Raw genomic sequence first — 27,777 nt, forward strand, 5'->3', positions numbered from 1 at the left:
TATTGCTAGGGATTGTTAGATATTGTTAGGTATTGTTTGACAATAACGATAAATACCGCTCTGTCAAGACCAATACCGAGCAATACCTAGCAAAACCGGGGTATTGCTCGGTATTACTCGGCATTGGACTTGAAAGAGCGGTATTTTTCATTATCGCAAACCAATACCGAGCAATACCTAACAATACCACCGTTTGTACAAATCAGCCAATACATAGCAATACCAGGTCGGGGTCGTCGGGCCGCACGGTAAAGAGTAAGAGTACGTGGCGACATATATTATTAAAAACATTAATATTACATGTCTGTCATTCATATACAGCTTTAATATCAAATATATACTAATATATTTCATCTCAACCACTCATATCATCTCATAAACTTTAATATTTCATTCTATGCACTTATATTTGTTCTATATGTGCTAGACATGTAATATTAATGTTTTATGTGATAGATATGTAAATAGCATGAAATAAAGTTGTGTGTATGTAAATCCCCCTTAAATTTATTTGGTCATTCAATTAATATCATTAAGTTTTCAACTATACTTATGTGTTTGATTTAAGCTAATTTAGAGTTGGATTAAATCACATTTAGTGTTGATGAGTCTTTTTAATTGATATGTTCAGTTTGATTATAATTTTGTTAAATCAATGTTTTGATGGTTTTAATTTAATTTTGAAGTATTCGATTCAAACTGGATAGGATGAATTTTCCGGTGGCATATCAGGACCATCAATATTCATATTCGATCAAACATAAATTTTAACGTAAAGCACGTATCTCAAGTCGATTCAAAGGGATTATATTAATGTTGTTCAATTAAATTAATAACCAAATAAGCTCAATGTTATGCTTCATCTCCTAAATAAGATTTGGCATATTATGTTGATTGATAAACATGTGAACTATTTAAAATCATGGTAAGAATGCCCTTGAGTTAGTTTATAATACAACAAAATGCACCATTACTAACATCATATATATGATGTTAGGTAGATTGTGATTATGATTGAAGCTTTGACATGGTGTGAACATGCTTTTTACGATCATCGGATATGAAGGTGTTCTGAAGAATTAGGGTTGAGGAGATCCTATGATTGAAAGGTTGGATAATTGTTCCGTATGAATTTCGACTCGTATTTATAAAAAATATGAGTTATTTAATTTGAAAGTGCCAGTGTGTATTTCTCGAACAAATAAGCAAATAACATATTTCCTGATTACTAATTCTATGAGGCACATGAAACCTGATTTGGTAATCAAAGTTTCCTCGCATACAAGTACACAACTTAAGTGATTACTCCTAATTCACTTCTTAGTGCAAAATTTGAGTAAGCTTGACTTATCATTAATTTAGGGGATATTTAGTTCGCTGCATTTTGAGTATAAGTAAATTTATGGGTTTTACAAAAGTAAGTGTTTTGTATGACTTCATTACAAATGCAATGTATTTTGAAAGTGCATTTGAGAATCATGATGTAGTTCCTTCTGAGCGTATTTGAAATTCTTTCGATTTGCATGAATTGCAAATACACAACTTAAAAAGTGATAGTAGTTGGCCGCTGGCCACTGTTGGTTGCCTGTTATAGTAAACCTCTCATTAGCTGCCGTCACTGCCATCTATTGCCTTCAGGAGCCAGTCATCATTGCCCTCAATATCAACTGCCAAGGGACACGACTCTTTAAATGGGAAGGAAATAAGTGCATGGTCTGGCACCTATGGGGCTGGTTGCCACTAGGTCCGTCGAGGGATTAGTTACTCTGCTAGCGGTTAGATTCTAGTTAAAAAATTAAAATTTTATATTCTCTTTTTACAAATAAAAAATATTTTAAATACGCCACTTTTACTTTTTCACTACAGTGATTGCTAATCCCTTGAAAAGGGAATTGCTGATTCATCAAATTAAAAATATTTTAAATCCACTTTTACTTTTTCACTACTGTAGCATTAATCATCTGATGTATGCAGATGATCTCTTGGTTTTTGGAGTTGCTTCTAGGGAGAATACTCGTGCTCTGTATAATATTATGCATTACTTCTCTAAGGCTTTGGGCCTCCATATTAATCCTGCTAAGAGCACTTTACTGTCTTCAAAAAACTTCAACTCTAGCTTTGCTTTGGATTTAGCTGCTGTTCTGGGCATTTCTCATGTGGATGAGTTCATTACTTATTTGGGTCTCCCGATCACTACTGGCAGACTTAAACTTGCACATTTTCAACCTCTTATGAGTAAGATTGAGGATCAATTAGATGGTAGGAAGGTTAAATTTCTTTCATTTGCTGGTAGAGTGCAATTTTTAAAGTTTACTATAATTAATACTATTGCTTACTGGATACGTGGGGCTATAATACCTAAAGCTTGTTGCAAGTTTATTTGTAAATTTCTGCCAAGTTTCTTTTCTTTGGTAACATTAAGGAGAAGAAAATGCATCTTATATCCTAGAAATCTGTGGCTTTACCTAAGCACAAGGGTGGTATGGGCTTGCCAACTTTTGATGCACTCTATCATAATTTGGCTTGCTCTTTATCCTTAAGATGTACAACAGTGATAATATGCTTGGCTCTTGGTATAGGGAGAAGTTTGGCTCCCCCTGGAAAACTCCTCCCATCAATGCTTCTAAGTTTTGGAAACTTTTCTGTTTAAAAGCTGCTGTGATTAGGAACTCTATTTCTTTAGCTGTTCACAACAATAGTAATTTATCCTTTTTTTGGGACCCGTGGTGCAACAAAAAAGCTCTAACTGATTTATCTTGCCCCCATAACTTTTCTCTATTGAAGGTCAAATATGTTATATCTCATAATACTTGGAATTTCCCGGATGGTTTACCTGATAACATTAAGTCTAATATTCTGATGGTTGGGATTAGTACTAACCATTAGATTATTTGCTGGGACGGCGTTGCTTCTCTGTCTTCCAAGCACTTATCTAATCATTATTTTTCTTATCTGGAGGATGTTAGTTGGACAAAATATGCAAATGTTATGCGCTGAGATATGCTTCATATGCTTGGATGGCTTTGCAAAGGAAGCTTAAAACGTCTGATATTATGTTGGCTAGAGGCATTCCTACTACACCATCTCGCTCTTTATGTGGTAGTAATCGGGAATGTCACTCACATTTGTTCTTTGAATGTGATTTTTCGTTTCGGATCATTACTGATCTTTTCCCTTCTTTGGAGAATTTTTACCTGAGGCCTAATCAGCTTCAAGTTTATGATTTTTTTGGCAACACCCGGGACTATAACAATTATGATCTTAACTTTTGTTATATATCCATTTCTGTTTTGGTTTATTGGATTTGGAGGGAGCGTAACTGCAGGAGGTTCTCCAATTTGAGGAAAAGTCATTTTGAACTGAAAGGTTTGATCATTCATGTGATTAGAGCTAAAGTTATTAAGTGAAAGCATTATGAAATCTTAAAGAGAAATTAAGGGAAATTTTGGACTGATGTTTTCGGGTTCTGCTGTTGGTGGCCGTTTTTGGCTGTTTATTTTTGCTGGACTGTTGTGAGCTCCAGGATTTTGACTGGTTGTCACTTTTCTTCATTGCCCGTCTTTTTTTGGTTGGTTGCAACTGGAGTTTTGAAGGACGATGATGAGCAAGGTCTACATCCTTTTTGCATCCTTTTTGCATCATTGGATGGTCGTTCGGCAACCAGGACTGCAAATTTTGACGCTTTGTTGGCCTACTGCGTTTGCTTTGGGCAACTAGTATCTATTCGGTTGGCTTCGTGGATTCTTATGATCTGGGCATTAATGCCATTGTGATGTAGACCATTTTTTATGAGTCCTTTTGTAATTTTGTTTTCTATTTTCCTTTGTGCTGGTATAGTCACTTTACTTGTAACGGGCTTTGTGCCCCCATTTTAAAAAAAAAAAAAATTTTCACTTTATTTTACAAAGATCCATTGGCTATTCGCTCCTTTTTCATCAGACCAAACGGGATCTTAAGATCGGACTAGCTGGTGGCGCCGGCACGAAAAAATATCGCCTTAAAATGGAGTTCTGAGTTCTCGATCAAGCACTAGGCTGCTGGAGTTCCCCTGAAGTCTTTTCCGTCCGTTCCCATCCATCACCTGAGTTCCCCGTTCGCCTGTCTCGTTCTCATCTTACCCGCTTTCATTTTGTTAATCCATTTGCTTTCTTTTGCCCCCTTCTGCTTTCTATGCCCTCCCGTCGAGTTGCCACTTATTTTTCCTTTTTGCTCTTCTTTGTAATTCAGGGGATGGTTGGAGTTCCGAGAAAGCCAAGAAATAGGCTTGCTGCTCGTTTCTCGAGGCCCGAGGTTTTGCTCCTTTACACCCCTCTACTTGATTCACGATGGCTGATTTTCAAGTTGAAGTGCTTTGGTTTTTTATCGGCGAGATGTGTACTATGTGAACCTGAATTCACTTGCTGATGCTCCTTCTTATTTAATCCGTTTATGGCGCCAGTCACACTCCAGTTCGATTTTTTTTCTTAAAGTTTTTTTCTCACTGAGAATTGATCAATTCTATCTATTCTGAAATTTGAATCGCTTTTATTCTTACAGACAAATGCTCTCAAGGTCGCTGAAGTACCCCATTTGAACTTACTTTTCCTATTAAAAGCGAGAAAATGACAAATTTGGCGAGGTGGCTTGAAGAAAATAGAATTGACTGGCCTCTGGTTTTAGAAGTTTATGTTTCTTTTGATCATTAAAAGAGCTGGATATGATTGTTATGAGCTTTTTTTTCCCTTAATTTACCTGAGTTGAATGAAAAACACAAAAAAGCACCTAATGGTGTCGGAATGGCAAAAGAGGCAAGAAAGACAAAATATATGGAAGAAAAAGTAGGAGAAGTTGTTTTAGGGATTGATAATTTATTGATTAGGTCCTCCTAAGCTGTAACACGCTCCTCCACACAAGTAAGAGAAGAAAATTGATTCAAAGGTGTGCACACAATAGAGGAACACCCTAAGCGTCCATAATGTTGGAATGATTGGTGATGAACGGAGAGTCTTTAGTATTAGTATTAACTTGGCCAATATCATCTTGAGCAAGCACTGTTAGTTCACCAAAGCTATGTCAATTGCATTCTCTTTAGCATTCTAGTGTTGCATTTCTAAATTACTAGTTTTTTTGTACGAGCTATGAATATGGCCAAATATGTAACATCGTGAGTAATATCTTGGAATATTCTCAAACATGACCTTCTGCCATTATGTAAACAAATCCGTATACAATAAGAACAACAACATCAAGCCTTTATTCCACTACGTGGGGTTAGCTATAAGAATCCTTTTTTCTCCATTCTGTTCTACGAAGAGTTCAATTCTCATTTAAATATAATAAAGAAAGGTCATTTCTAATACTTTCTAACCAAGCCTTTTTAGGTCTACCTCTAACTTTCTTAACATAAGCCAAATCCAATAGATCTACTATCCTAACCTGGTCATCAGTAAGTAGTCATTTTATGTAACCAAATCATCTAAGGCGACTCTCTCTAATCTTATCTTTCACATGAGCTACTCTAACCTTTTCACGCATATGCTAATTGTGTCCTGTTTAATATCGTCATTGTCAGGTTCCAAGTCCTGGATGTGAAAAGTGAAGGGTTGCGTTAGGTAGTCGGCAACCAGCGTAAAACTTGTTGAATAATCATGACATTAACCAATCTATATAAGATTATAAAAACTCTTAGTAGTATCAGTTTCCACCAACATACTAGCAATTGAAGGCCTAGATGCATTCACATTTGGTATATCAACATGCATACAAATATAAAAAAATTGAACCAACAGAGTAGAGGATTGATTTCTTGAGCATGTGTAACCTAAGGTGGGGAAACAAAATCCATACAAGAGCAATGAAGACCATTTGCTTTATCTCATCAAAATATCACTTATATTTCTCAATATTTTTATAAAAAATGAAAGAATGGTCCTCCACCTTGGCAAATTTTAAAATAATATGCTTGGGTTGAGGAGAGCCATTGAGAATTCTCTCAGGAGCTTATTTGAAAGATGATTCTCAGTGGATTGTAATGAAAGGCCTCCAATCAAAAACATACTAACTAGCAAAAATTGAAGAGACACAACTAACTTTTTCAGGATATTTATAGGACTAATAATGGATGATTTTTTTTTGTACTGAGGATGATATGAGAGGTTGAATGTTGCAATTGCTGAAATGAGCTTGGTAGATGAGAGGAGGTGGAGAGGATAGGTTGCTTCCACCATGCGCTACATTTATGAAACAATTACAAACACCACCCTTGGTTGGAGGCCGAGAACCAATGATAGCAGATATACAACAAGCGATGCATGTGCTTCAGGAGGAGGCATAACATTGGAGATTTCCCTAATTCCCTTGTGACAATAAGAGGACTCATGAAAAAATCATGTTGTTGACACGAAGAGGCATCAATGTCACGAGAGGAGCTCTTAAGGTGGGTGTTGGTGCCTGGGTGGGTGTTCCAATGCTTGGGCTGACAGTGAAGGTTCGATGGAGAAGAGGCTGACATGTGATAGAGGTTGATGCAGATTTCGGCTTGTGAGCAGGAGACATCTTTGGAAGATGCAGGATGTCATGAGCATGGAAATATCGGAGAGGCATTCAAGAGGAAAATTAGGGCTGACTTTAGAATAACATTTCCTTTGCAATGACATAATGATTAAGCATGAATATACCAATATGAGTATATGAGGTATGATAAAGATACAACGATTCATCAAGATCTAATCATATTGGACAAGAGGATTAAGGGTTATATTCTTTTATATGTGAAGTATTTGCGTATTTGCACAATGAATATTTATATTACATGCAAGGTATATATGAATAATTCTAACATGTAACAAATGTTCTCATCTGTAAATGCAGGTGAGATATTAAAGGGAAAATAAAAATAGGGTCATATACTCATATCTATGTGTGCTTATGGCATCTAGAGAGAATAAAGTATCCTAGTATTTAAAAATATTGGATAAGCATATGAAATTCACTCAGAGGCATCAATTGTCTGTAGCTTGCCCTCGTAAGACCACAAAATCATTCTTGGCAATATAGTAATAATTTCTTGATATGATTACAATCTTAACATACTATTACGACTTGTCAGCTTCATTTCTATTGAAGTAAAAAATTAGTGGACCTGTGCTTATTTTGATTGAAATTCAATTCTAAAACTATATGACTACAATGATAAGGCTCTTATATATGATTATCAACAAAAAGGCATGTTAGCATGAGGTAAAGAAGCACGCACAATAGAGTAATGAGGAACATTAGAACATGACATAAGATTGCAAGAAAATAAGGAGACAATGATCTATGTGCTTTAACAAATATTTCCTTTCTCTAATTAGGAAATCTGTAAATGATACAATTGGCTCTTTCAAATATTTTTTGCACTTTATTTTATCTCACTAGTTTTTTTTTTTTCTATTTCTGTAAACTTGAATACCTCTCCTCTCTTTGTGATGCATGACATATACGAAAATAAGATTTAAATAAAGATTTTGCACGCTTGATGATTAAGAGCAAGTTAACTAAAGCTTTATGGTGATTTAGACAATGAAATAAAACACAGAGCGGTAACAAAAGCTTAGGCCAAGTCACTTGCGAAAAGTAAAAAGCTACAAAACAACAATTACTCTTGACGTTGCATACGAGATGAGTTTCAACAAGAAATCCATAGTCTAACAATAAGAGTAGTGCAATGAAAGATCTCTCACACACTTACTACCAAATACTAAGCTTTTAGCATAGCTTGGCAAGATTTTGCATGAATCAAATAAAACCACAAGCAATGATCACCGAGGAAGGTAAGCAAGAAGGCAAGAGTTCACCCTTTACTAAGATTCAATCTTCTCGCAAGCTTGGACAGCAGTTGGTGGCTTCTTGGATGGCCCGGACAGCAACAACCCAAGCTCGAACCTTTGGACAGAAAGCAGCCAACCTGGGACAACGATTCTGGGCAGTTTCAGGCAGTAACGGTGGCTCCCCAAGGGGCTGGACAGCAGGGAACTCCTGCTGGGATCACTGGACAGCAGGTAGGTGGCCTTGGACAGCAGTTCTCTCAGGTTTGGAAGAGAGGACAGCCTCTGCTAGCATCCAGGAATTTCTGGACAGCAAGTAACTTGAAGTTCGAAGGGGAATTATGACTCAGCACTCCTTTAATTCAATTTTGAATTTTTAAAATGGGAGGTAATACTTTCCTAATATAGACCATACCAAATAGGAAAGGTTTCAAATATGAAATTTGGATTAAGAATTTGAATTGCTTCCCTCTCAATCTCCCTACTCCAAGTTTGGACAGAAATTAAACGGGGAGGGAGGCAAGGGGCTGGCAACACCCATAAGGTGGAGGGTTTGGGAAGAGGAGTTATTGCTTGCCTCTTTGGGAATTCCAATTAAGGAGGGAGGAATTAATTCCAATCCAATTCAAATTTGATTTGGATTTGATTGGATAAGTTTCCTAAAGTAGAAATTTATTTTAAGAAACAATTTGAATTTGGGGAGAAGAGGTTTGAATTATTTCCAAGAGTTGAGATTGGGTTTAGGAAATAAATCCAAGGATTCAATAAAGATGGGGCCGACGGCTTAATGGCTTAGGGAGGAGTTTAAGGAAGCTTTTAATGCTTCCTTAAATCAGGGAATCAAATTTGGGGTGAGATATTTCATCCTAATTTAAATTAAAATCAACAGGAAAGGATTTGGGAACTTTCCTAAGACAGGAATGATATTTTATGCAACTTTTCAAATTCAAAGAAATTTGAATTTTGCAAAGTTATTGAGTTACCTAAATTATTCAACCCAATTAGGAAAGGAGTAATTGTAAGCAATGATGGAGAGAAAAATCCAAAGGAGAAGGGGCGGCGACTTGGGCTTGGGTTCGGTTGGATAAGTGGGCCGGTGGTTGTAGTGGGGACTGGGGGGGGGGGGGGGGGGGGGGGGGGGGGTTTGAGGTGGTGGTGGTGATGGGAGAGGGTGGGCCGGTTTTGGGTGTGGAGGGAGGATGGATTGGATGGCTTAGTGGTGGGAGATGTTGGCCGGCAGCAAGGTGGGGTGGTTAGGGAATCCGGCGATTAGGAAGAAAATAGATTGAAAGGAAAAAAAAAAAGAACGATAAAACAAACCACGAACCTGGCCGTCTCCAAGGTTGGTGGGTGATCCGTTTTCCCTTCCTAGGGATCTCTCCAAAGCTCTCTCCTAGAACTCTCACAACTCAAAGAACACATGTGCATGAATTTTCTTATAATTCATTCATTATCCCTCAAGGAAGAAAAGGGAGGCTTTAAATAGCCCATACAATGATAAAATACAAAGTACTATAATGCCCCTTGGGCTTACACATACCTAAGCCCTTAAGTAAGAGCACAAATGGAAAAGCATAATAAAACTTCATAAAATAAAAATAATACATCAATAATAAATATGAAAATCAAAAGTAGAGAAATGTAATCGTGGCCGTAGATCGACGGTCACGCCTCTAGTAAACTTTCCATGTCTTGATGTCCTCATCACTTTGTCTGTCTTGTTTTCAACAAAACCAAAACAGCCCCAAACAGATATAATTAAACCTTATATATATATATATCATTTTCTTTTTAGTCTCCTCATTCTTTTCTTTATTAATATTAGAATGCGAGCAACATCTTGTTTCAACTGGAGGAGCCCAATTCTAATATGCCTAGATAGCAGTTTACCTTGACATCTCCAACCATGCTCATCGGTCAACTCCATCAACACCTCTTTGATTATCGACCTCCTTACTAGTCTACCTAGATAATGTACTAGTAAGAACTTTAGTCCAAAGTTTGTTGATGTGATGGATGTAATCTTAATGAAGGAATCATTAAGAAAATTATTAATATTCAACCATATATATTATGCTAGTTAAATATACTAGTCTCAATGTACTTGAATAATTACAATATATCATTGATTTGCTTATTTCATTTATTTCTTAAAATAGAATATCATATCTTAGCCCTAGAACATGCTATACATGGATGCTTAGGTTTATTGACCATCATAATAGTGGATTATATCAGTTCCACACCATATGTCATGGGCCTCGTTCGCTATCTTCATAAAATTCAATGGAGCCCATGTGTAACTCATCAATATTGCCATTGAAGTACCCCTTGATTTAATATCAAGGGGTTGTGCATCCTTTCTATAGGGGCTCACCTCACAAGTTCATTGTCTTACCTAAATAGGCCATCATAAAACATAACATTACCAACCTATCCTACAAATATGACATTTTTTAAGCATTTTGCATAAAAGAATATTTAAATATATACATCACAAATATGCCAATCAACATTATACATCAATATGTAATTCGTAAGTTCAAAATGTCCTACTTGGAAAATACACATTTAACAAAATATTAATATAGCTTTAAATATATGCTTTACATAATTTTAAAATTTATGCATGGCAGGAGATAAACATGTACTTTGCAATATGAAACTATCTAGTACATGGCTTACATTCAAGTTTAAATAAATATAAAAATTTACATGCATAACGCCAAAATAAATTTGTTTGTTGAATTAGAGATTGAGTATTTTACCCAAATTGATGATTGATAATATGATAAATTTGCTCACATTGGCTGTCTTGAAACCTTGATCTTTTATATGCAATATAAAAATTTATAGATTTCTTATATCATACAAATTTTCATAAATTATAGTTCTAAAACTAAATTAAAATAACCCCAAAATAATTTTTTACCTTATGACAATCTCTCCTCGCACAAGCTTTAATACATATCAACATTGCTTTAAAGTTGTTTTACAAAAGAACATACAAAAGTTTGATTTTTACCAAATCAAACCGTCCTCTCCTTTTTCTTTCTTCTTCCCCTTTTGTCGCTAGCCCTCTAGCTCTCTATTTCCCTAGGCCTGAACATGGCACGGGAAACGGTGAATGCTTAATTGCTTAGTTTTAATATACTTAATATTCTTTCAACCTTAGTGTTGCAAGTCAGGGTTTGATCACCATTGATTTAACCCTACATTATTATTATAACACGTCCTATTGGTCTCAATAGCATGTAGGATAGCTCATGTAGTTGCACCATGAGATTGCTCTCTGTAGCTAGGGTTAGGAGTTCCTTTAGCCCGCTGCACGCATAAATTTATAGGGGATATGACCATGTCCCAATCCTTTAGGTCTTTAAAGCTTTTGAGCTCAAGAAATTTCTACTTGCTTAAGCAGTCCTTGATCTAGGGGGTTTACTTCCTCCTAGATTTCCTTGTCTCCATAGGTAGACTTGCTTGCCTAGGAGAGGTCCTTTCCCCGTGCAGCTGTGTTGGTCAGGCTCCTGTCTGTTTGAACATATCTCTAGATGAGTAACCTTCACCCTAAGTATAACCTATCTGCTAGCTCACTTTTCTTGCTTAGGTGAACCACCTGCAGCTAAGCAATTATCTTTTTGGACCTCTATATACTTAGGATCCCCTGCCTTGGTGAACCACTTTTAATTGGATTTTGTGACCCTGAGCATGCCATATTTTCTCAGGTTGATCTTTAAACACCTCAGATGCACCATATCCATTGAGTATTTTCTCATTATTGTAGACAATGTCCACTTTAGACTATGCCCATTCCTTCCTAGTGAACCTCTATCTATTAGGAATCACTCTTGTTTGGGTAAGCCATCTTTGTCTAGGCTAGTCTTGCATATTATTTTGCATTTACCACTCATGCAATGTTAATAGTCCTTAAAATCAATCTCAACCGTAGCTTTCCTAATTAGCCACTGCATGCAGAAGTGGAAAAGGTAATGGATGCTACAGTGTATTACTTGAGTCTACAATGAATTAATTCTATAAGAGGTTTTATCAAATAAAGCATAGGTTTAATAATACTAGTATTAAAATAATTTATATATGCCAATATATACAAAGAGAAGTTCAAAATAGTCCTCAACTATTTTTATGTGGTCAATTTAAGCTTAGATTATCACATTTCTTTAATTTAGTCCCTCAATTATAGAAAATTGATCCCAAATGATTTCTTAGGTGGAAATTAATGGAAATTGTGATATAAAATTGATCTCAATTTAATCCCTTCACTTTGTAAAATTGATTTAATTTAGTTTATGAGAGAGAGAGAGAGAGAGAGAGAAAATCTAAAATGTAAATATATCAAAATGATCATAACAATGTATATAATTTAATAAAAATATTATCATTATCATGGTGTAAAAACTGAGAAAAAAATATTTCTTTTTTATTTTTGCATTTACAGTTTTTTTCTGTATTGCAGTGAAAGTCACGACCATGATTTTTTGGGTCCTAAACTAGTTTGGAGCTAATATTTCAGTTTCATCAAATTACAATTACCGCGGTTGGTTTGTTCCATGTGTATTAGTATAACATATTTCTGTATTGCGTCAACATGGTGAGACATGAAGCTGCCTAGGCACCTGCAGTCCTCTATTATCTCAGATATTTTTTTTATAGTTTTGAATTGCTTTCCATTTTCCAACAGATTAGGCGAATGGAGATGCTGCTCCAGCAGGGTAATGATGAATTGTCGGATCCAAATTTTCACCAGAAGCTTGCTGACGAATTTAAGTGAGCCCCATGTTACCTTTACCTCTTCTTAGCTTCTTTCTGTTTGAGTAAATCAATAAAAGTTTTTGAGGTTCAAATTAGAAGAAGAAATCATAACTGATTTGAATTTCTCAGCTCTGATGAATTTTTATGAATGATCATATAATATATAAAAGTTAATTTATCTTTTTAACCATTTACTTGCTATAGTGCTCATGGTCGAACTGAAAAGAAAGCCATACAAATGCAACAGGTAATTGCTTATATATTTTAGTAAATCCTTATTCTTTCTAAATGTTATGGGTGATGTTTCTTCTCTTTCTTGCTTGATGTCAGATACAAAGATGGTTCCTGAGCAGGCTAAACATTGAGAAAATTGTGGATATTTCTTCATCTAATTCTTCCATAGAAATGGATCCGGCTGGGGATGAAAGCTTGCCAAATAATGCACTCCAATGTTTTGATTTACGTGAAGGTCCTTAATCAAATGGAAGAATCATGGTTTCTTTGTTTGTAGTGCTTCTATCATATTGATGTTTGTATCATATTCTATCTTTTTAAATTTCTAGTTATTTTTTATAATGAAAATAGAAATACGTAAGTGGTAGAAACCAGGGAAGGAGTTACTGGATTGTTCACACTAAAATTTTATATCAAGTACATAGTTTTGCGCCTTGTAGCACAACTGCAAACTAAAAATTCTTACTAAGAACTGTTCACCCTCACATCATTCTTATTCTATCTTTTAAAGATGTGCTGTAAATTAATTGTGGAGTTCATGGACAGTCAACATACTGTTTCAGTCCCATACATAATCTCTAATGTTACTGTTGATTACCTTAAAGAAGCACTTCTTATCTGTTAGTTCACTTGATAATTAAATTTTGAAATTGTTTGATTGTATATCATCTGTCCATAATCTGTTTACACTGTTGACTGTTTAACAGGGTATCAGATTGCATAAGCTTGAAATTATTATGCAGATAGTCATGATTCTTTTATTCATTTTTCTCACATCAAATTGTAAAAGCGAGTATCAGTCTTAAACTTGATCAATTACTAAGGTTTCGTTTGGGACGAATTTCTTACTGCTTCTTAAAGCAGCTTTCTAGTTCAAAAATTTTAATTTTTGTACTAAAAAGCTACTTTAAAAAGCAGTAAGAAAACCGTCTCAAACGAAACCTAAATTTTCATTTATTAATAACACCTAAATAATTGATAAGGCTAATGGTGATAATTATGGAAGTATACAAAATGAATTACTAGTCACCGGCAAATTCTATAATTATCATCGTTGATGTATATTACAACTCTAGTAAGGAATGTTTGTCATAATGTTTATTCTTGGTTAGTTGATTATGCTCTTTATTTATCCTTTTATGTTATTTTGGGCTTGTTGCAATCAAAACTTCGTTTTCATTAATAAATTTTTTTCCTAGACAATTGTGATGACATTTCTGAAGGATTTGAAATGGAATTCGAAGCCAAGTCCTACAGAGATCAAGCATGGTTAGATTTCTAAACTTGTATTTCAGGATTTTGTATCGAACTCTATTTCCCTGATTTGTTTTTCTTCTCTTCTGGTAGTCTCTTATCGATTTTTGAATTTGTTTGTTTGATTTAAATAGTATGAGCTGTTAAATGCAGTTTATAATCATCAGATAAAGGTCTTGCAGCTTTGTGCATTTAATGTTAGCTCGAATAATCCTTAAAAACTGTTTTATTTATTGTCAATTCTCATGCTTAAATTATTTATACATGACTTTGCTACATTATTGCTATGATAAGTATCCAAGCACAAATCCTTTTTTGGGTTCATGAACTCTTGATGCATTCGGTTTTGAGCCAGCTGTTGTCATCACTTTATCCTTTTCAAGTTTGGCTTTGCCGCCCCTCAGGTTTTTTCAAGTTTCATCATGTTTCTTCCAGTCTAACATAGCCATTAATGGAAAGATAAATGACAAAGGAGATAAATGTGAGCAGCTCCCTGATAGTAGCTGTTGCTCTTTTGGAGCATTTTACTGTGACTAGGCCTGGCAGGTTATTTTTTTTTTTTAAATTAAAATATTGAATAAATAAACTAGGCCTGGCAGTTGACTCCACAATTCAGGATGTTGAAGGGTTTAGAATTCAATAATGCAACTTAGGATTAGATGCATAATGTAAGTAAATAAAAAATCACAGTTCGTAAATCATCAACTCTCAACTTAAAAAAAAAACTAGTCACCTTTAATACAAAAATATTGAATACCTATTTCATTCCAAACAATATTGTATTAGTATCCAAAATTTGAAATCTCACAAGTTAATAGCAACTATAAAATTTCATAAATGATGAAGATTCACACATCAAAAAAAGTAATCCAACATATACCCCACTTTACAAAATTTAGTCATGCATACGCTAATCACCAAAAAAGTATATGAAAAGAATAATGATAGAAATCACGCAATAAATGTAATAGCCGAGCCTGGATTGAACCGGTCTATATGTTTCACACGAACCGACCCGTCCTGCTCCCTGTCACGCACGTGAATTGCCGATCAAAGCCGAATGCCTTTCACGTGACCTCTATCTTTCCAATCGCGATCGTCACGCGATCCTCCCGCCTCCTATCTCAATTTTCCTGCTCTTGACTCTCCTCTCGCCATTAAAGCTAATGGGAGGCTAGGACATCACTTATTATCCTTCCCTTGCCTCTCTGCAGCAGCCAAAATTCTTCCTTCTCCCCCCTCTTTGCTCCTTTCTTGCAATAACAAATATCGGCAAACGTCTTTCAATCTTCTCTCCTTTTACAAGGAGGTTTCCCTCACATTCTCTTTCTTCTTGTTTTGTTTCTAATCACCTACTTAAGAGTTCTTTCAGTTCTATTGTATAGACTTAAATTTCTTGATGTTGGATTTGATCAAACTCTATATTATTTTATATCTTTTAGATGTAATATTAATCTAAAATTGTTTGTGAAGTTATCTTTTAATTTTGGTCTTCATAAGGTGTCTTGTTAGGTCATATTTTATATCACATTTATTGATAATTGGTTTGGTATTTTCGGTGACTAAAAATTTATTAGTATATTCATAATTATACCTTGAAGTGCGTGCTTAATATTATTTTTAGATTCACTTCTTATAGGTCTTTCGAGTAGTTGCACTCGTAGCTTTGTTGGTTGAATATCTAGTAGGCTTGGAGTCTGTGTCGTTCATCTAAAGGTAAGTAACTATTATTTATTTTGGGATAAGCGTATACTTCTTCGTTAGGGAATTCATACTATTTGAATTTAGGTCATTTGATAATAGCATAAGCCACCAATCCTATCATTATTGTGAAATTTATTGATTATTTGCCAACACTTGTATAGATCTTTTCATGCTCATTTGAACTAGCAAGTTCCATAAATAGATTATTCTGGATTTATTGTTGTATAAACTCATGTTTATCAATTTTTATATTTTAATGCACATACTCTTATTGAATGCAATAAATATTATATTGGCCTAATGAAATAAAATTTCGTCATATTTAAACTATAAAATTAAAGGTTTTGAAAACCGGATCGAACCGGCCGGTTCAACCGGTTCGACCGTGAACCGGTCTGGTGGCCGGTCCGATCCAGCTTCAAAACCGGCTCTGCATAGAACCGGATTGAACCGGCAGTTCAACGGGTGAACCGTTGAACCGGTCCGGGTTGGAAAGAATCTGCCAGTTCATAAAAATATTTTATTTTTGTTTTAATTAAAATTTTTAAAATATATTTTTGTTTATTAAAATTTTTTAAACTTTTAAAAATATTTTTATTAAATATGATGATTAATTTCATCATAATACATACAAGTTATCTTAGATACCTCACATAATTTATTTTGCAAAGAGAGTGTACTTCTCACTTTATAAAGGGTTCAAGGAAACATCTTTAAACTCCCCCTATGATGTGGGACTAAAGAAGTTGCATGAATAGTTTAGAATGTGACTTGGGGCTTATTTGGGCTAGTTGGGCTTCAAATTTTTTTTTATTTGGGCTTTAAATTTTTTTTTAGTTGGACTATAAATTTGAATGATATATATTATAAATTTACTATAATATATATTATAATAACTATATTATAAAATATTAATATTATAAATTTATATATTATATTAAATATTATTCTTATAAATATATATCTTGACTGGCCGTGAGGTTAACCTTCTCCCTGCCGTGCGCCTCTTCGGCTAAATTCTGTTACAGAGCAGCCCTTTGGGCATTTTAAGTTTATTATTATTATTATTATTATTATTATTATTATTATTATTATTATTATTATTATTATTATTATTATTATTATTATTATTATTATTATTATTATTATTATTATAATTAATTATAAATTAATGACAGTTAATTAAACTTAATTATAATTAATTAATAATTATAATTAATCATTATTAATTAAATACTAATTATAATTAATATAATTAGTTGTATATTTATTTTAATTAATTTAAATTAAACTATAATTAATTCTAATTAATTTTAAATCAAAAATAATCCCTCTCTTATCTCGATGTGCGTGTCGAGCCAGCAAACCGCCCATACACACTTTTATCTAGTGTGGTGGGAAGAGAACCTGGTGCGACACCTACGACGAGGTAGGTCAGCGACCCCTTGACACTAAAATCCTGTCCTCGGTGTGTGTAACGAGCCGGTCAACCACCTATACACGTTTTTCTTAGCGTGATAGGGGGGAACCCGGTGTGACGCATGCGACGAGGCGGGTAGGCCTAATGTACGCTTTTCTTAGCGTGGCTAGGACAACTCTTAAGTACCCGTATGCAACTCTGTACCTGCGGGGAAACAACTACTTTTCTTATAATAGATACCGAAGACCCATGCACGCTTTTCTTAACGTGGTGGGGAATGACGATTTTACGGCCGCGGTGTTCTCATACGAGGGCACCTACTGTATACGCTTTTCTCTAGCATGATGGGAGGCTCAATTTTTCGTAGTTTTTCTCTAAACGGGGAAGATGTCGGGAGGCTGCCGAAATTTCGGGTGAATATATGACTGCATTCGGACCTGATTTGGACTCAAATGAACAGTGGACTTATGGACTTGAACCTGAATAAAATATAAATGACGAATAAAATGTCAATCCCAAATAAAATAAAATCAAACTGGAGCTAAATTCAAATCAATTTGAACTTGCAATTGAACTTGCAAAGTCTTCAGATGACTGTACGTGGACATAGAATTTGAGCTTGCACATTGAGCTTATGAACTTGGTTTGAACTGGACTTGAAAGAACTCAGACTTGAGTTTGATTTGGACAACATGGGACTTGTTCTGAACTCATATTGAACTTGAATGAACAACAAGAACTACAAGGAACCAGATTGACTTTTAAGTTCTAAAATGCACATTAAATTGAAAATACAAGATGCTAAGTTACAGTCCAATCCATTTGAGCGGAAGTTTAATAAAGATTGTGAGCAATATCAAGGAATAAATGAAATGATGAATATCAATAAACAAATGAAAGAGTTGTGGTGGATAATATTCCAAAGGAATTATTCATATGCAAATAGGGGACTCGTAGCAAGAGGTCTTCATACGAATTCAATCGCCATTTGATTGCAAGCACATCAAGCTTTCTACAAACAAGAGAAGTTGGTGGGTGACAAATACAATGCAATACCTATGAATAATGACGATTGATGCAATCTACATATAATCAATGTCTCCGAATTGCAATCAACAACGACTTAACTTTAAGAAAACACATCAATCCTCCTAGGCCCTAGCGCATTAAGAAGTGATAATGCAAATGTGTCAAAGATATGTTGGATATCCTATAAACATATGTAAGAAGACTACAACGACACTAGCAACTTTGCCAGTAGATTGAGATGACAATACCGGCATTTGATCGTGGAAGACTCGTCCCTACAAACAAGTACAATCATCATACCGCCTAAGATTGGTGAAAGGTGAATATAATGCAGGAGCAATGGTTCTTCTACGAACATTTCCAGGAGGCCGTAGTGAATACAACGAGTCACTGTAGATAAACATGACCCACTTGTGGATAGCAACAATGGGTATATCGTAAATACAACGAGCCCTTGTGGACACAAGTACATATATCACCTATAACAACGGTGATTGAGATTTATGAGTATGTCGAGTATGAAGATAACTCGATGTACGGAGAAGGACACCTCCGGCAGAATGGAAGAGATATTTGGGCAAATTCGAACTAAACATCATGGTGTTCCAAAATTTCTTTGTGGTTTTAAACTTGGGAAGAAAATAGTTCTAACATCCACGAATACTGGAAATAACAAGTGCACCTAGATACATCTATTCATTTCGAAGGCCAACTATGCGGAGGTCTACTGCACTAAAGATCTTAAAAGGAGTTCTTTTCAAAGCAGCAATCACGAATTTCAAGAAGGACCTCCCGACGAATGAGAAAAGGGGGTCTGTATCAAAATAATGAAATATCTCATGAAATTCAGGTGATAAGCTACGATTCACCTCTACCAAAAAAGCAGGAGATTCGTTAGTGCACTACAATACACATGCAGATAAACAAGTAGTGCATGATAGTCTACATGTACAATGCAGCAAACAACTCTATCTAGAAGCTGCTAAGCCATGCCACTGGATCTGCAACACACATGCAAGCAGACAGAAGGCGTCTACAAGTTACAACGCCATGCAACCGATATGCAATACTTATATAAGCAGATAGAATGCGTCTACAATTTACAATGCCACACCACCGGATCTGCAACACTTATATAAGCAGGGAGAAGGCGCCTACAATCTACAACGTCATGCCACAAGATCTGCAACACTCATACGAGCAGACATAAGGCATCCACAAGACTATAATGCCACACCACCAGATCCGCAACATTCATACAAGCGGACATAAGACGTCTATAAATATTCCAATAATACCCCCGTACGTGCACCGTAGTTTGTTACACATAGGTACACATGGGGTAAATACAACCAAACACCCGTATGGGCCCCAGTGAGCGTGTTATTGGTACACACATGACGTCTAGGGATGCTACGTGGGTCAATAAATTTGAACCCGATCCTCCTAAGCTAGTAAATAGGAGTTGACAAGGTTCAACAAAATAACTATAAAATGCCTCCAAACACCCGCATGGGCCCCAGCGAGCGTGTTATTGATAAATACATGATGTCTAGGGATGCTGCGCGGGTCAAATAATAAACATAAGTTTGAGCCCTATTCTTCTATGAGAATGGATTGGAGTTGACATGGCTCAAACCATTAAATAAATATACGATCACGAGGTTGACTGAGATATTTATTTTATGCATTCATATTAGGCCTTCAAGGTCTTCAATAAAGAAAAATTCTCAAACAAAGCCACAAAGCCTAAGAAACCCGATCCCCTGTTGGTAAGTTGATATGGTCGACAAGGTTTAGTCAACGAATGACCCCAAAAATACCTCGATGATGGCCGTGTTGAATGTTTATCTCAACTAGAGGGATTCACAAGCACTTTCAAATGCCTTCCGAGCTCTACTCAAATACCCAAAATTCTAAAATCTCAAAGATCATTCCAAAATCTAAAATATTTAAAATGAAAATTCAACCATCAATGTTTAAAGCAAAATTCATCCACCCCCCGCAACAGTTTGCCGGGGTGGACAAATTGAAAAATTACTTCGGCTTACTTAGAGCTAATGCCTAGCTGAAAATATCACTAGGATCCATTCTCAAATAATCTCTTGCCAGTAAGGACGTGGTGCTATCCTCTAACCGGCAGTTTTGCCGTCAAATGGCACCGTAGGATAAACAGTTATGACCCGGGGCCCTTTGAACCAAGTGGTTTTGCCGCCAAATGGCACAAAAAATATTGGTTATGGCCAGAGCCAATACGTTCCTTAATGACATCAAATCCTTAAGAAATGAATCAATAAGATATGATCGATAAGGCATAAAGCCCTCTGTTAGCTAAGGTGGATTCAAATTTATTCCCTTAGACAAATACTCACCCCAGGTCTATAAGGTCCCCTTGGACGAAGCAACCCATGACTGCCGACAAGGATCCTTTTGTCAGGTTGGGTCGACTACCTCCTCTGACTAAGTAGAACAGGTACCACAATGGCCCGGGATGACGGAACCATGAGATCTTGATCGGGTCCATCATCCATTCTCCCACCATCTGCTTTAAGTGAAAGATGGTGCAATTTCAAATTTTAAATATCAATCTTCAACCTTTCCAAACATCATGCCCATGCTGCTACTATATGCCAGATAACATGTATCTTCTACGTATCTAATTGACGACTAGCCTTAATCGAAAGTTCTCTCCCGTGATCGGGAGGGGTAATTAACTATAGGGGCTTGCGCCTATAGGAAACCAGAACTCATATCATAAAGTCCTTACAAAATGAGGGCGAAATCTTTGGGTAGTGTCTTATATACACCAGCATATTTCTATTGTAGGTGATACGACATGTGTTATTGCTACTTGGATATAGTGACTATATGTTTCTACTCCCACCTTTTGATTGTTCATACTGCATGCCCTATTTCTGTCATTTATGTTATGATATAGAGGAGTTACTTGCTAAGTTTGATTTAGCTGGTCCTATGGGAGTGCTAGGTGAAACACCACTTTAGGAGCAGAGTTATCAATAGTAGACTATATTTGATATTCTATATTTTGTAGTAGACCATTATATGTTTGACTTCTGAATTGGGTAGTTTCTTTCATATTATTTGTTCTATCTATATTTCTTTTGCTTGTATCAATATTTTTACTTTGGAGTACTATTATTTGAATTCGAATAAATGAAATAAAGATTTAGCTTCCTTTCCATTATTTACTCTAATATAATTAGTTATATTATCGATTTTTGCACTTTTCTCTTTTGGACTGGATCACACTGAAATGGAATAACTTGGTTGCTTTAACTTGCTAAAACACGCCAAAGAAAAGGCGTGTAGCTGCATCAGCCTTGTTTCTCTCTAGTCCTGGTGCCTTGTTTATGTAATACTATATGACTAAAAGATCCTGCATAGTTATTTGGTTGGGCTTATTCATTAATAACACAGGTACGCTGTAGTTCCTAATGAGTTAGCACTCTAAATAAGGTTTTTTAACCCTGTTTCTACCTACAGGATCCCTATATCATGATGTTTATGAGTTTCAACCAATTTTGAAACAGTGGACTAAACTTGGTTTCAAACAGGACTTTTTTTTGCAAATCCAATGATTTTGTTTAAGCAAGTTTCATTATTTAGGTTTTGTTTGGGACGACTTTTTAACTACTTCTTAAAGTAGCTTTTTAGTAAAAAAAGAATTATGCTAGAAAGTTATTTCAAGAAGCAGTAAAAAGCTGTCCCAAACGAAACCTTAGTCTTCAATTACTTTAGTGTTCCAACGCAAACCTTTACAACAAATAAATTTGAGAATTCACAGCCATTCTTACATGAAAGCGTGTTTATTTAAAATACTGATTTGTGTTTCCTTTAAGCTTGTGTTATTTATTTTCATAGCAATGATTCAGTTCCTGCCCCTGTAGGTATGATGTTTCCACATTTCTTGCACATAGAGTTCTCAGTTCTGGAGAAATTGTAAGAATCATCGACGGCATCTGAATTCCTCTTTTGTACCTTTTTCAAATTATTTTGCTGTTGTTTTAGGTTTTTTTCCCCTGGCCCTTTTATTATATATCTACTGTTTTATGTGAATATGTTAAACTATACTACTTACCTTTGTACAACTCATGATAATAGTTTGATCTGATATACCTTGTTACTACCATTTTCTGGCAAAGATAGTTAGGACAAATTATGGATTTCAAACATTTCCATTAAACCTTAAATTAAGTTCAAGAAACTGCTACAAAAAGATTGCTATTACCTTGCCTTTGGGCCTAAATCTGTGCCAAATATGTTAATGATTTTGGTCTGCATTGAGTTTCTGATAGGAAATACTTGAGTTCGCAAGTAACCCTAAGGGAAATATTTGAGTTTGCAAGCAAACCTAACAGAAATTGGTGAAAACAGCGGCAAATCTTGCTGATTTCAGAGAGAAATCAGCAAGACGAAGCATAAATTACAGAAAAAACTGGAAAAAAAACACAATGAAACTTCTTCTATTCAATCCACGAACAAGAAAAACAATACAAGATACAAGTTTCTTTGATTCGAGAGGAAGAAACAATTCTTCAAATCTCTAGCAAAGCCTAGAGCCCAAGAAGAACAAACCTTATATCTGAAATCTCTTCCAAATTTAGCATGAAATCAAACCCTAATCAAAAAGACTAATTAAAGTCCAAAGACTCTTACAAAACGACTAAACAACCCTTAATTCAAACTTTTCCTTCTAAACAACGATTACATTAAGCCATTGGTCCCACTAGGGCATCCACCCCCCTCCCCTTGGTTCCTCCCCCACCTGGTTTGGGCCGCCTGCTGTAGCAGAGAACCGGTCCAGGTTGGACTGGTTCAGCTGGCCCCTCCTGGGCCAGACTAACAGTTTCCAAGTGACTAAAAAAAAATGTACCTTCTAATTATTTCTGCTGGGAATAAGCCATCAAGAGTAGTCTTGAATTGTCTTTCTAGCAAATTGTCCACGTCTAAAGTTTAAATACTCCATGATGTGCTGAGAGCATAGTGTGCAAACCTTGCTTGGAAGGTCTTTTGCATACTTGTTTTGTGTCTCTTAGGCAAAATGGTATTTGATTAAATAAATATATGTAAGATGCTTGATGGGGTCATGATTGAGTCTTCAGTATTCTACGTCCTATGTTCAATTTGTTCATGATGAAGATTTAAGAGATGCTCATGAACCAATTTCATTATCTTCTCCATTATAGAAACAGTTGTAGTTGACCGTTGCCACTTTGATCTTCTGTTGCATCATCGTTACTGCTTCAGTGTCCTTCGATTATCTGTATTTCCATGTCCTGGTATGGTAAAAGTTTCTCTATATTAAGGAATTTTTAATCTCATTCCGTGCATCTTGAGAGGAGTTCAATCTTTTTATGTTTCTCTTAGACCGGCCCAAGGGCCGGCTGAACCGATGGACAGGTTCACGTTTACAGGAGGCGGGCGAAAGGGGGTGCGGAACCAGGGAGTGGGGTGGCTGATTGGATGGGACCCACGCACAAATGAAGCTTTGGGTTGTAGGAAAAATTCAAATTAAGGGCTGTTTAGGGATTAATAATTTGTCCTTTTGCTTTAATTAGTTTCTTCTTGTTAAGACTAGGGTTATCTTGAATTAAATTTGAAATTTGAGATCTTGGTATTGTTTTGGGGCTCTAGACTTTGGTTAGAGATTTGGAGAGCTGAATCTTTCTCTCGAATTGAATATTCGTTGTGTCGGGTTGTTTCTTTTCTTCTATTACTGAATTTCAAGAGTTTTCTTCGTGATTTTTGCAACAGATTTTATAAAATCTGCACTATGATTGCTGAATTTCTCTGAAATGAAATTCAGCAGTTTTATCTGTTTTTTGTGGTTATTTCCTATCAGTTTCCAACGTAACTTGGCAAATTCCATAGTTTTCCTCTGTTCTATTTTTGGATTCCAACTTAAATCCTAAGGGAACATTTGGTTGCTTGTAGGTAGCAAACCTTTTTTTAAGGAAATGATAATTATTTTAGATTCCATTATGTAAGAGGAAATCAACGTGGGGTCCAAAATTCCACAAATCTGAAATCCCTCATAAGCAAAAACTTAGCTCCACACATCAAGCGGGGAAATGAAATTGCCACTTTTATAACTTGTTTTTAATTTACAAACAACCAAATGAGCCCTTAGAGTTTAGAACATTGTTATGAACCAAAAACATTAAAAATGCAGAAAACATAGAAATTACAATAAATATAGGATAAGTAAGCAATTTTGATCTTGCCTAGAAACCAATGGTGGAAGAAAAGAGGAAATTTGAGGATGACCACAACTCCAGGCAATCATTGGAGCAGTGAGAGAGCAGCGAAAGTTTTCTTCATTCATCTGCATAACCCTAATATTTCCATCTGAAGAGTTTTCATAGAAATCACATGCTCCTAATAATTAAATGAGAAACTAATAAGCCTGATAAGCAATGAACTATTAAGAATCACTATAACTCATTAAGGACTCATTAAGACGTTTGTTTCGGGGTTTTTTTCCTTTTCCGTTTCTAAAAGGAGAAATTATTTTTTTGTCGCTATTTGGATGGGATGCTTCTACATAAATGCTTTTTAGGGAACTTTATTTTTTTACTGTTTTGAGAAGCTTTTTGATATTTGATTTTACGTTAGAAAACTCCATTGCCTTAACCATTGTTTATAAAACTATCTTTTACAAAAGGAGAGGAAGAACCAAACGAAGCCTAATTATATAATTTAAAGTTTGAATAAGCACAAAAAATAATAATTTAACCAAACAATATTATATAATAACTCAATTATTTTAAAACGTTATTTTTGAAACTCCATTTTCTTGACAACAACTTTAAAACAAACTTTTTCTAGAATATTGACGAATCAAACGAGGCCTAACTAGCTCCCAATCTAGTGTTACATTTATCAACTAACAATAAATACTTGATTGTTTAGGTTCATGAGAGAATCTACAATTTTGCTAAACCTAGCAAAGTGTTAACACTTTGAGCACCTTTGCATAACCCCTTGGCATTTTCTTGGTCAATATGGCAATCCTTAGCAGTTAAGATGCATCTAACACTACTATTAGAAAGTATTATGCAATGTAGGGATGTCAATATTTGACCCAACTCGAAATTCGACCCAAACTCGACTAAAAAATTTCGGGTTCAGGTCAACCCGAACCCGAACCGGGTTGGGTTTGGGTTAGAGATTTCAACCCGTTTGTAAAATCGGGTTGGGTTTGGGTTGACCCGGAAACCCGAAATTAACCCAGTTTGACCCGTTTTTAATTAATTTAGGAGGGTTTTTAAAATCGTTATGAAATAAGTAAATGATATTTTCTAAAACATAAAAAATATTGTTGCCCAAGTTAAATTAAGTTTGATTTATTTTAAATTGATTGAAGTAAATCTTACCTTAATTTGATTTAGGTTTAAATAAATAGAATTAAATAAAAAAATTAATAAAACATATCAGAAGCGGGTCGGGTTCGGGTTTGGAAAACAGACCTGTTTGCAAAAACAGGTCGGATCGAATAGTTTTGAGTTGGACCCGAACCCGGCCCGTAACCCGGTTTTGACAGCCCTAATGCAATGTCAGAAACATATGTCCATGTTGTGTTTGTATCAGTGCATCATTGGTTAACAACATATTTCAACATTCTGTAATTGTTTTCATTATAGGAAGTTCGTGTGAGATTTGCTGGTTTTGGTCCTGATGAAGATGAATGGGTCAATGTCGCAACGGCGGTTCGAGATCGATCCATACCTATGGAAGCTTCAGAATGCTGGAGAGTTAATGAAGGAGATATTCTTCTCTGTTTTCGGGTAATTTATTGCTATTTACTGGACATTATGAACTTCAACAACCAATTTCTCTTAAATTTCTCTTCTTTCTGTAGGAGAAAGATGAAACTGCCTACCACTTTGATGCACATGTTGTTTCAATTGAGAGAACAAGTCATGATATAAGGGGCTGCAGCTGTACCTTCTTGGTACAGTATGATCATGACCAGGTTGAGGTAAGTAGCTTTAAGATCTGCTTCTAAACTAGAATTTGCTTCTTTCTTATCCCTAAGGTTTTGTTTGGGACATCTAAAGCAGTTTTTTAGTACAAAAATTTCTCGAACCATAAATTTTTGTACTAAAAAGCTGCTTTAGAAAGAAATAAAAAAGCTGTCCCAAGCGAAGCCTAAATCTCAAGAATTGACTTTACGTGGCTTTTTTATCATTATTTATGAAGATTCTTTTGGGGCAATTTTTTCATCATTTTTGTGAGTAACCGCCGGTTCGAACGGGTTAGTACCAGTTTTGTGCGAAACCGGTTTTAAAGTGAACCGTAACCGGCTGGCAGCCGGTTCGTTGTTCAACTGGTTGAACCGGCCGGTCCGATCCGATTTTAAGAGCCTTGCAAACAACTACCTCCGTTTGGGGTTATTAAAGCTCCATAAAAGCATCTGCAGAATTGTTGTGAGAAAATATATATCTCAACTATTATAAGTATTATTGTTGCGTCCTGGAATATTCGCGGCGGTAGAGAAATATAGTTTAATGTCTTAGCATTGTACGAAGATCCAGCACACAATCAGATAAGTGAGAGGGTGTAGCATTCATAAGAGATACCAGAGTTTTTTACGTGGAAAACCCTTAAAAAGGGGGAAAAACCACGGGGCCTGGCCCAGTTTGAATGAATCCACTAGTATTTGCAGTCGATTACAAATGAGGCCCTTCATTGGGAGAAGGCCTTGGATTGATGTAGCAAATGTACATCATATAGATTGCATTACATGGGGGAGTTACATATACATGTTTGTTTGGCCTGAAGGACCGTAGTCGGCAGGAGACCGTAGTCGGCAGGAAAACGGGGTCAGAAAGATTGTTGTTTGTTGATGGAGGTCAGAAGGACCATATTAAGCGACGAAGGCCTGAAGGACCGTAGTCGATAGAAAACTGGGGTCTGAAAGATCGTTGTCTAGTGATGTTGGTCGGACGGACCGTAGTAGGCGACAGAGGTCAGAAGGACTGTAGGCGATAGAAAACAAGGAGTCAGGTGTTAGACCCAGTGTCACTTGGAAGATCGGGTGTTGATGGTCTGGCCTTGGGTAGGATGTCGGGTCTGAACGTCGGGCCTTAAGCAGGACGTCGGGATTGAACATCGGGCCTTAAGCGGGATGTCGAGTCTTCAGCAGGACGTAGGGATTGAATGTCGGGCCTTAAGCAGGACGTCGAGTCTTCAGCAGGACGTAGGGACTGAACGTCGGGCCTTAAGCAGGACGTTGGGTCTTCAACAGGACGTAGGGATTGAACGTCGGGCCTTAAGCAGGACGTCGTGTCTTCAACAGGACGTAGGGCCTGAACGTCGGACCTTAAGGCAGTGGTGCAATGAAACTCCGGCGAGGCTTTGGTGGTGGTCCGGCGAGGTTCCTGCGGTGGTCCGGCGAGGTTCCTGCAGCGGTCCGGCGGAGGTCCGGCGGTGCTTCTGCGGTGGTCCGGCGGTGGTCCAGCGGCCGTCGAGGAGGAGCTTCCTCCTTCTCCTCTTCCTTCTCTTCTTGCTTCGGCCCTCCTCTCATGAGAAAGAGGGCTCTATTTATAGATTTTCTGG

General features: G+C 36.1%; 1 protein-coding gene across 3 annotated transcripts; it reads left to right on the plus strand.

Moving 5' to 3' along the window:
* Window positions 1–3,902: 3,902 nt before the first annotated feature.
* LOC110097870 (protein SAWADEE HOMEODOMAIN HOMOLOG 1) lies at window positions 3,903–26,197 on the plus strand (the record flags this gene model as incomplete). 3 transcript variants are annotated; one of them, XM_028694823.1, is given in 9 exon segments in its annotated part: window positions 3,903–4,062; window positions 4,228–4,290; window positions 12,484–12,569; window positions 12,759–12,801; window positions 12,885–13,023; window positions 13,988–14,057; window positions 22,104–22,155; window positions 25,860–26,003; window positions 26,078–26,197. In XM_028694823.1, coding segments are annotated over 8 exon segments (714 nt in total), but the record flags the coding sequence as incomplete, so codon positions are not given.
* Between the last annotated feature and the right edge of the window lie 1,580 nt (window positions 26,198–27,777).

This window comes from Dendrobium catenatum, unplaced genomic scaffold (genome assembly GCF_001605985.2).
Source record: "Dendrobium catenatum unplaced genomic scaffold, ASM160598v2 fragScaff_scaffold_574, whole genome shotgun sequence".
NCBI lineage: Eukaryota > Viridiplantae > Streptophyta > Magnoliopsida > Asparagales > Orchidaceae > Dendrobium > Dendrobium catenatum.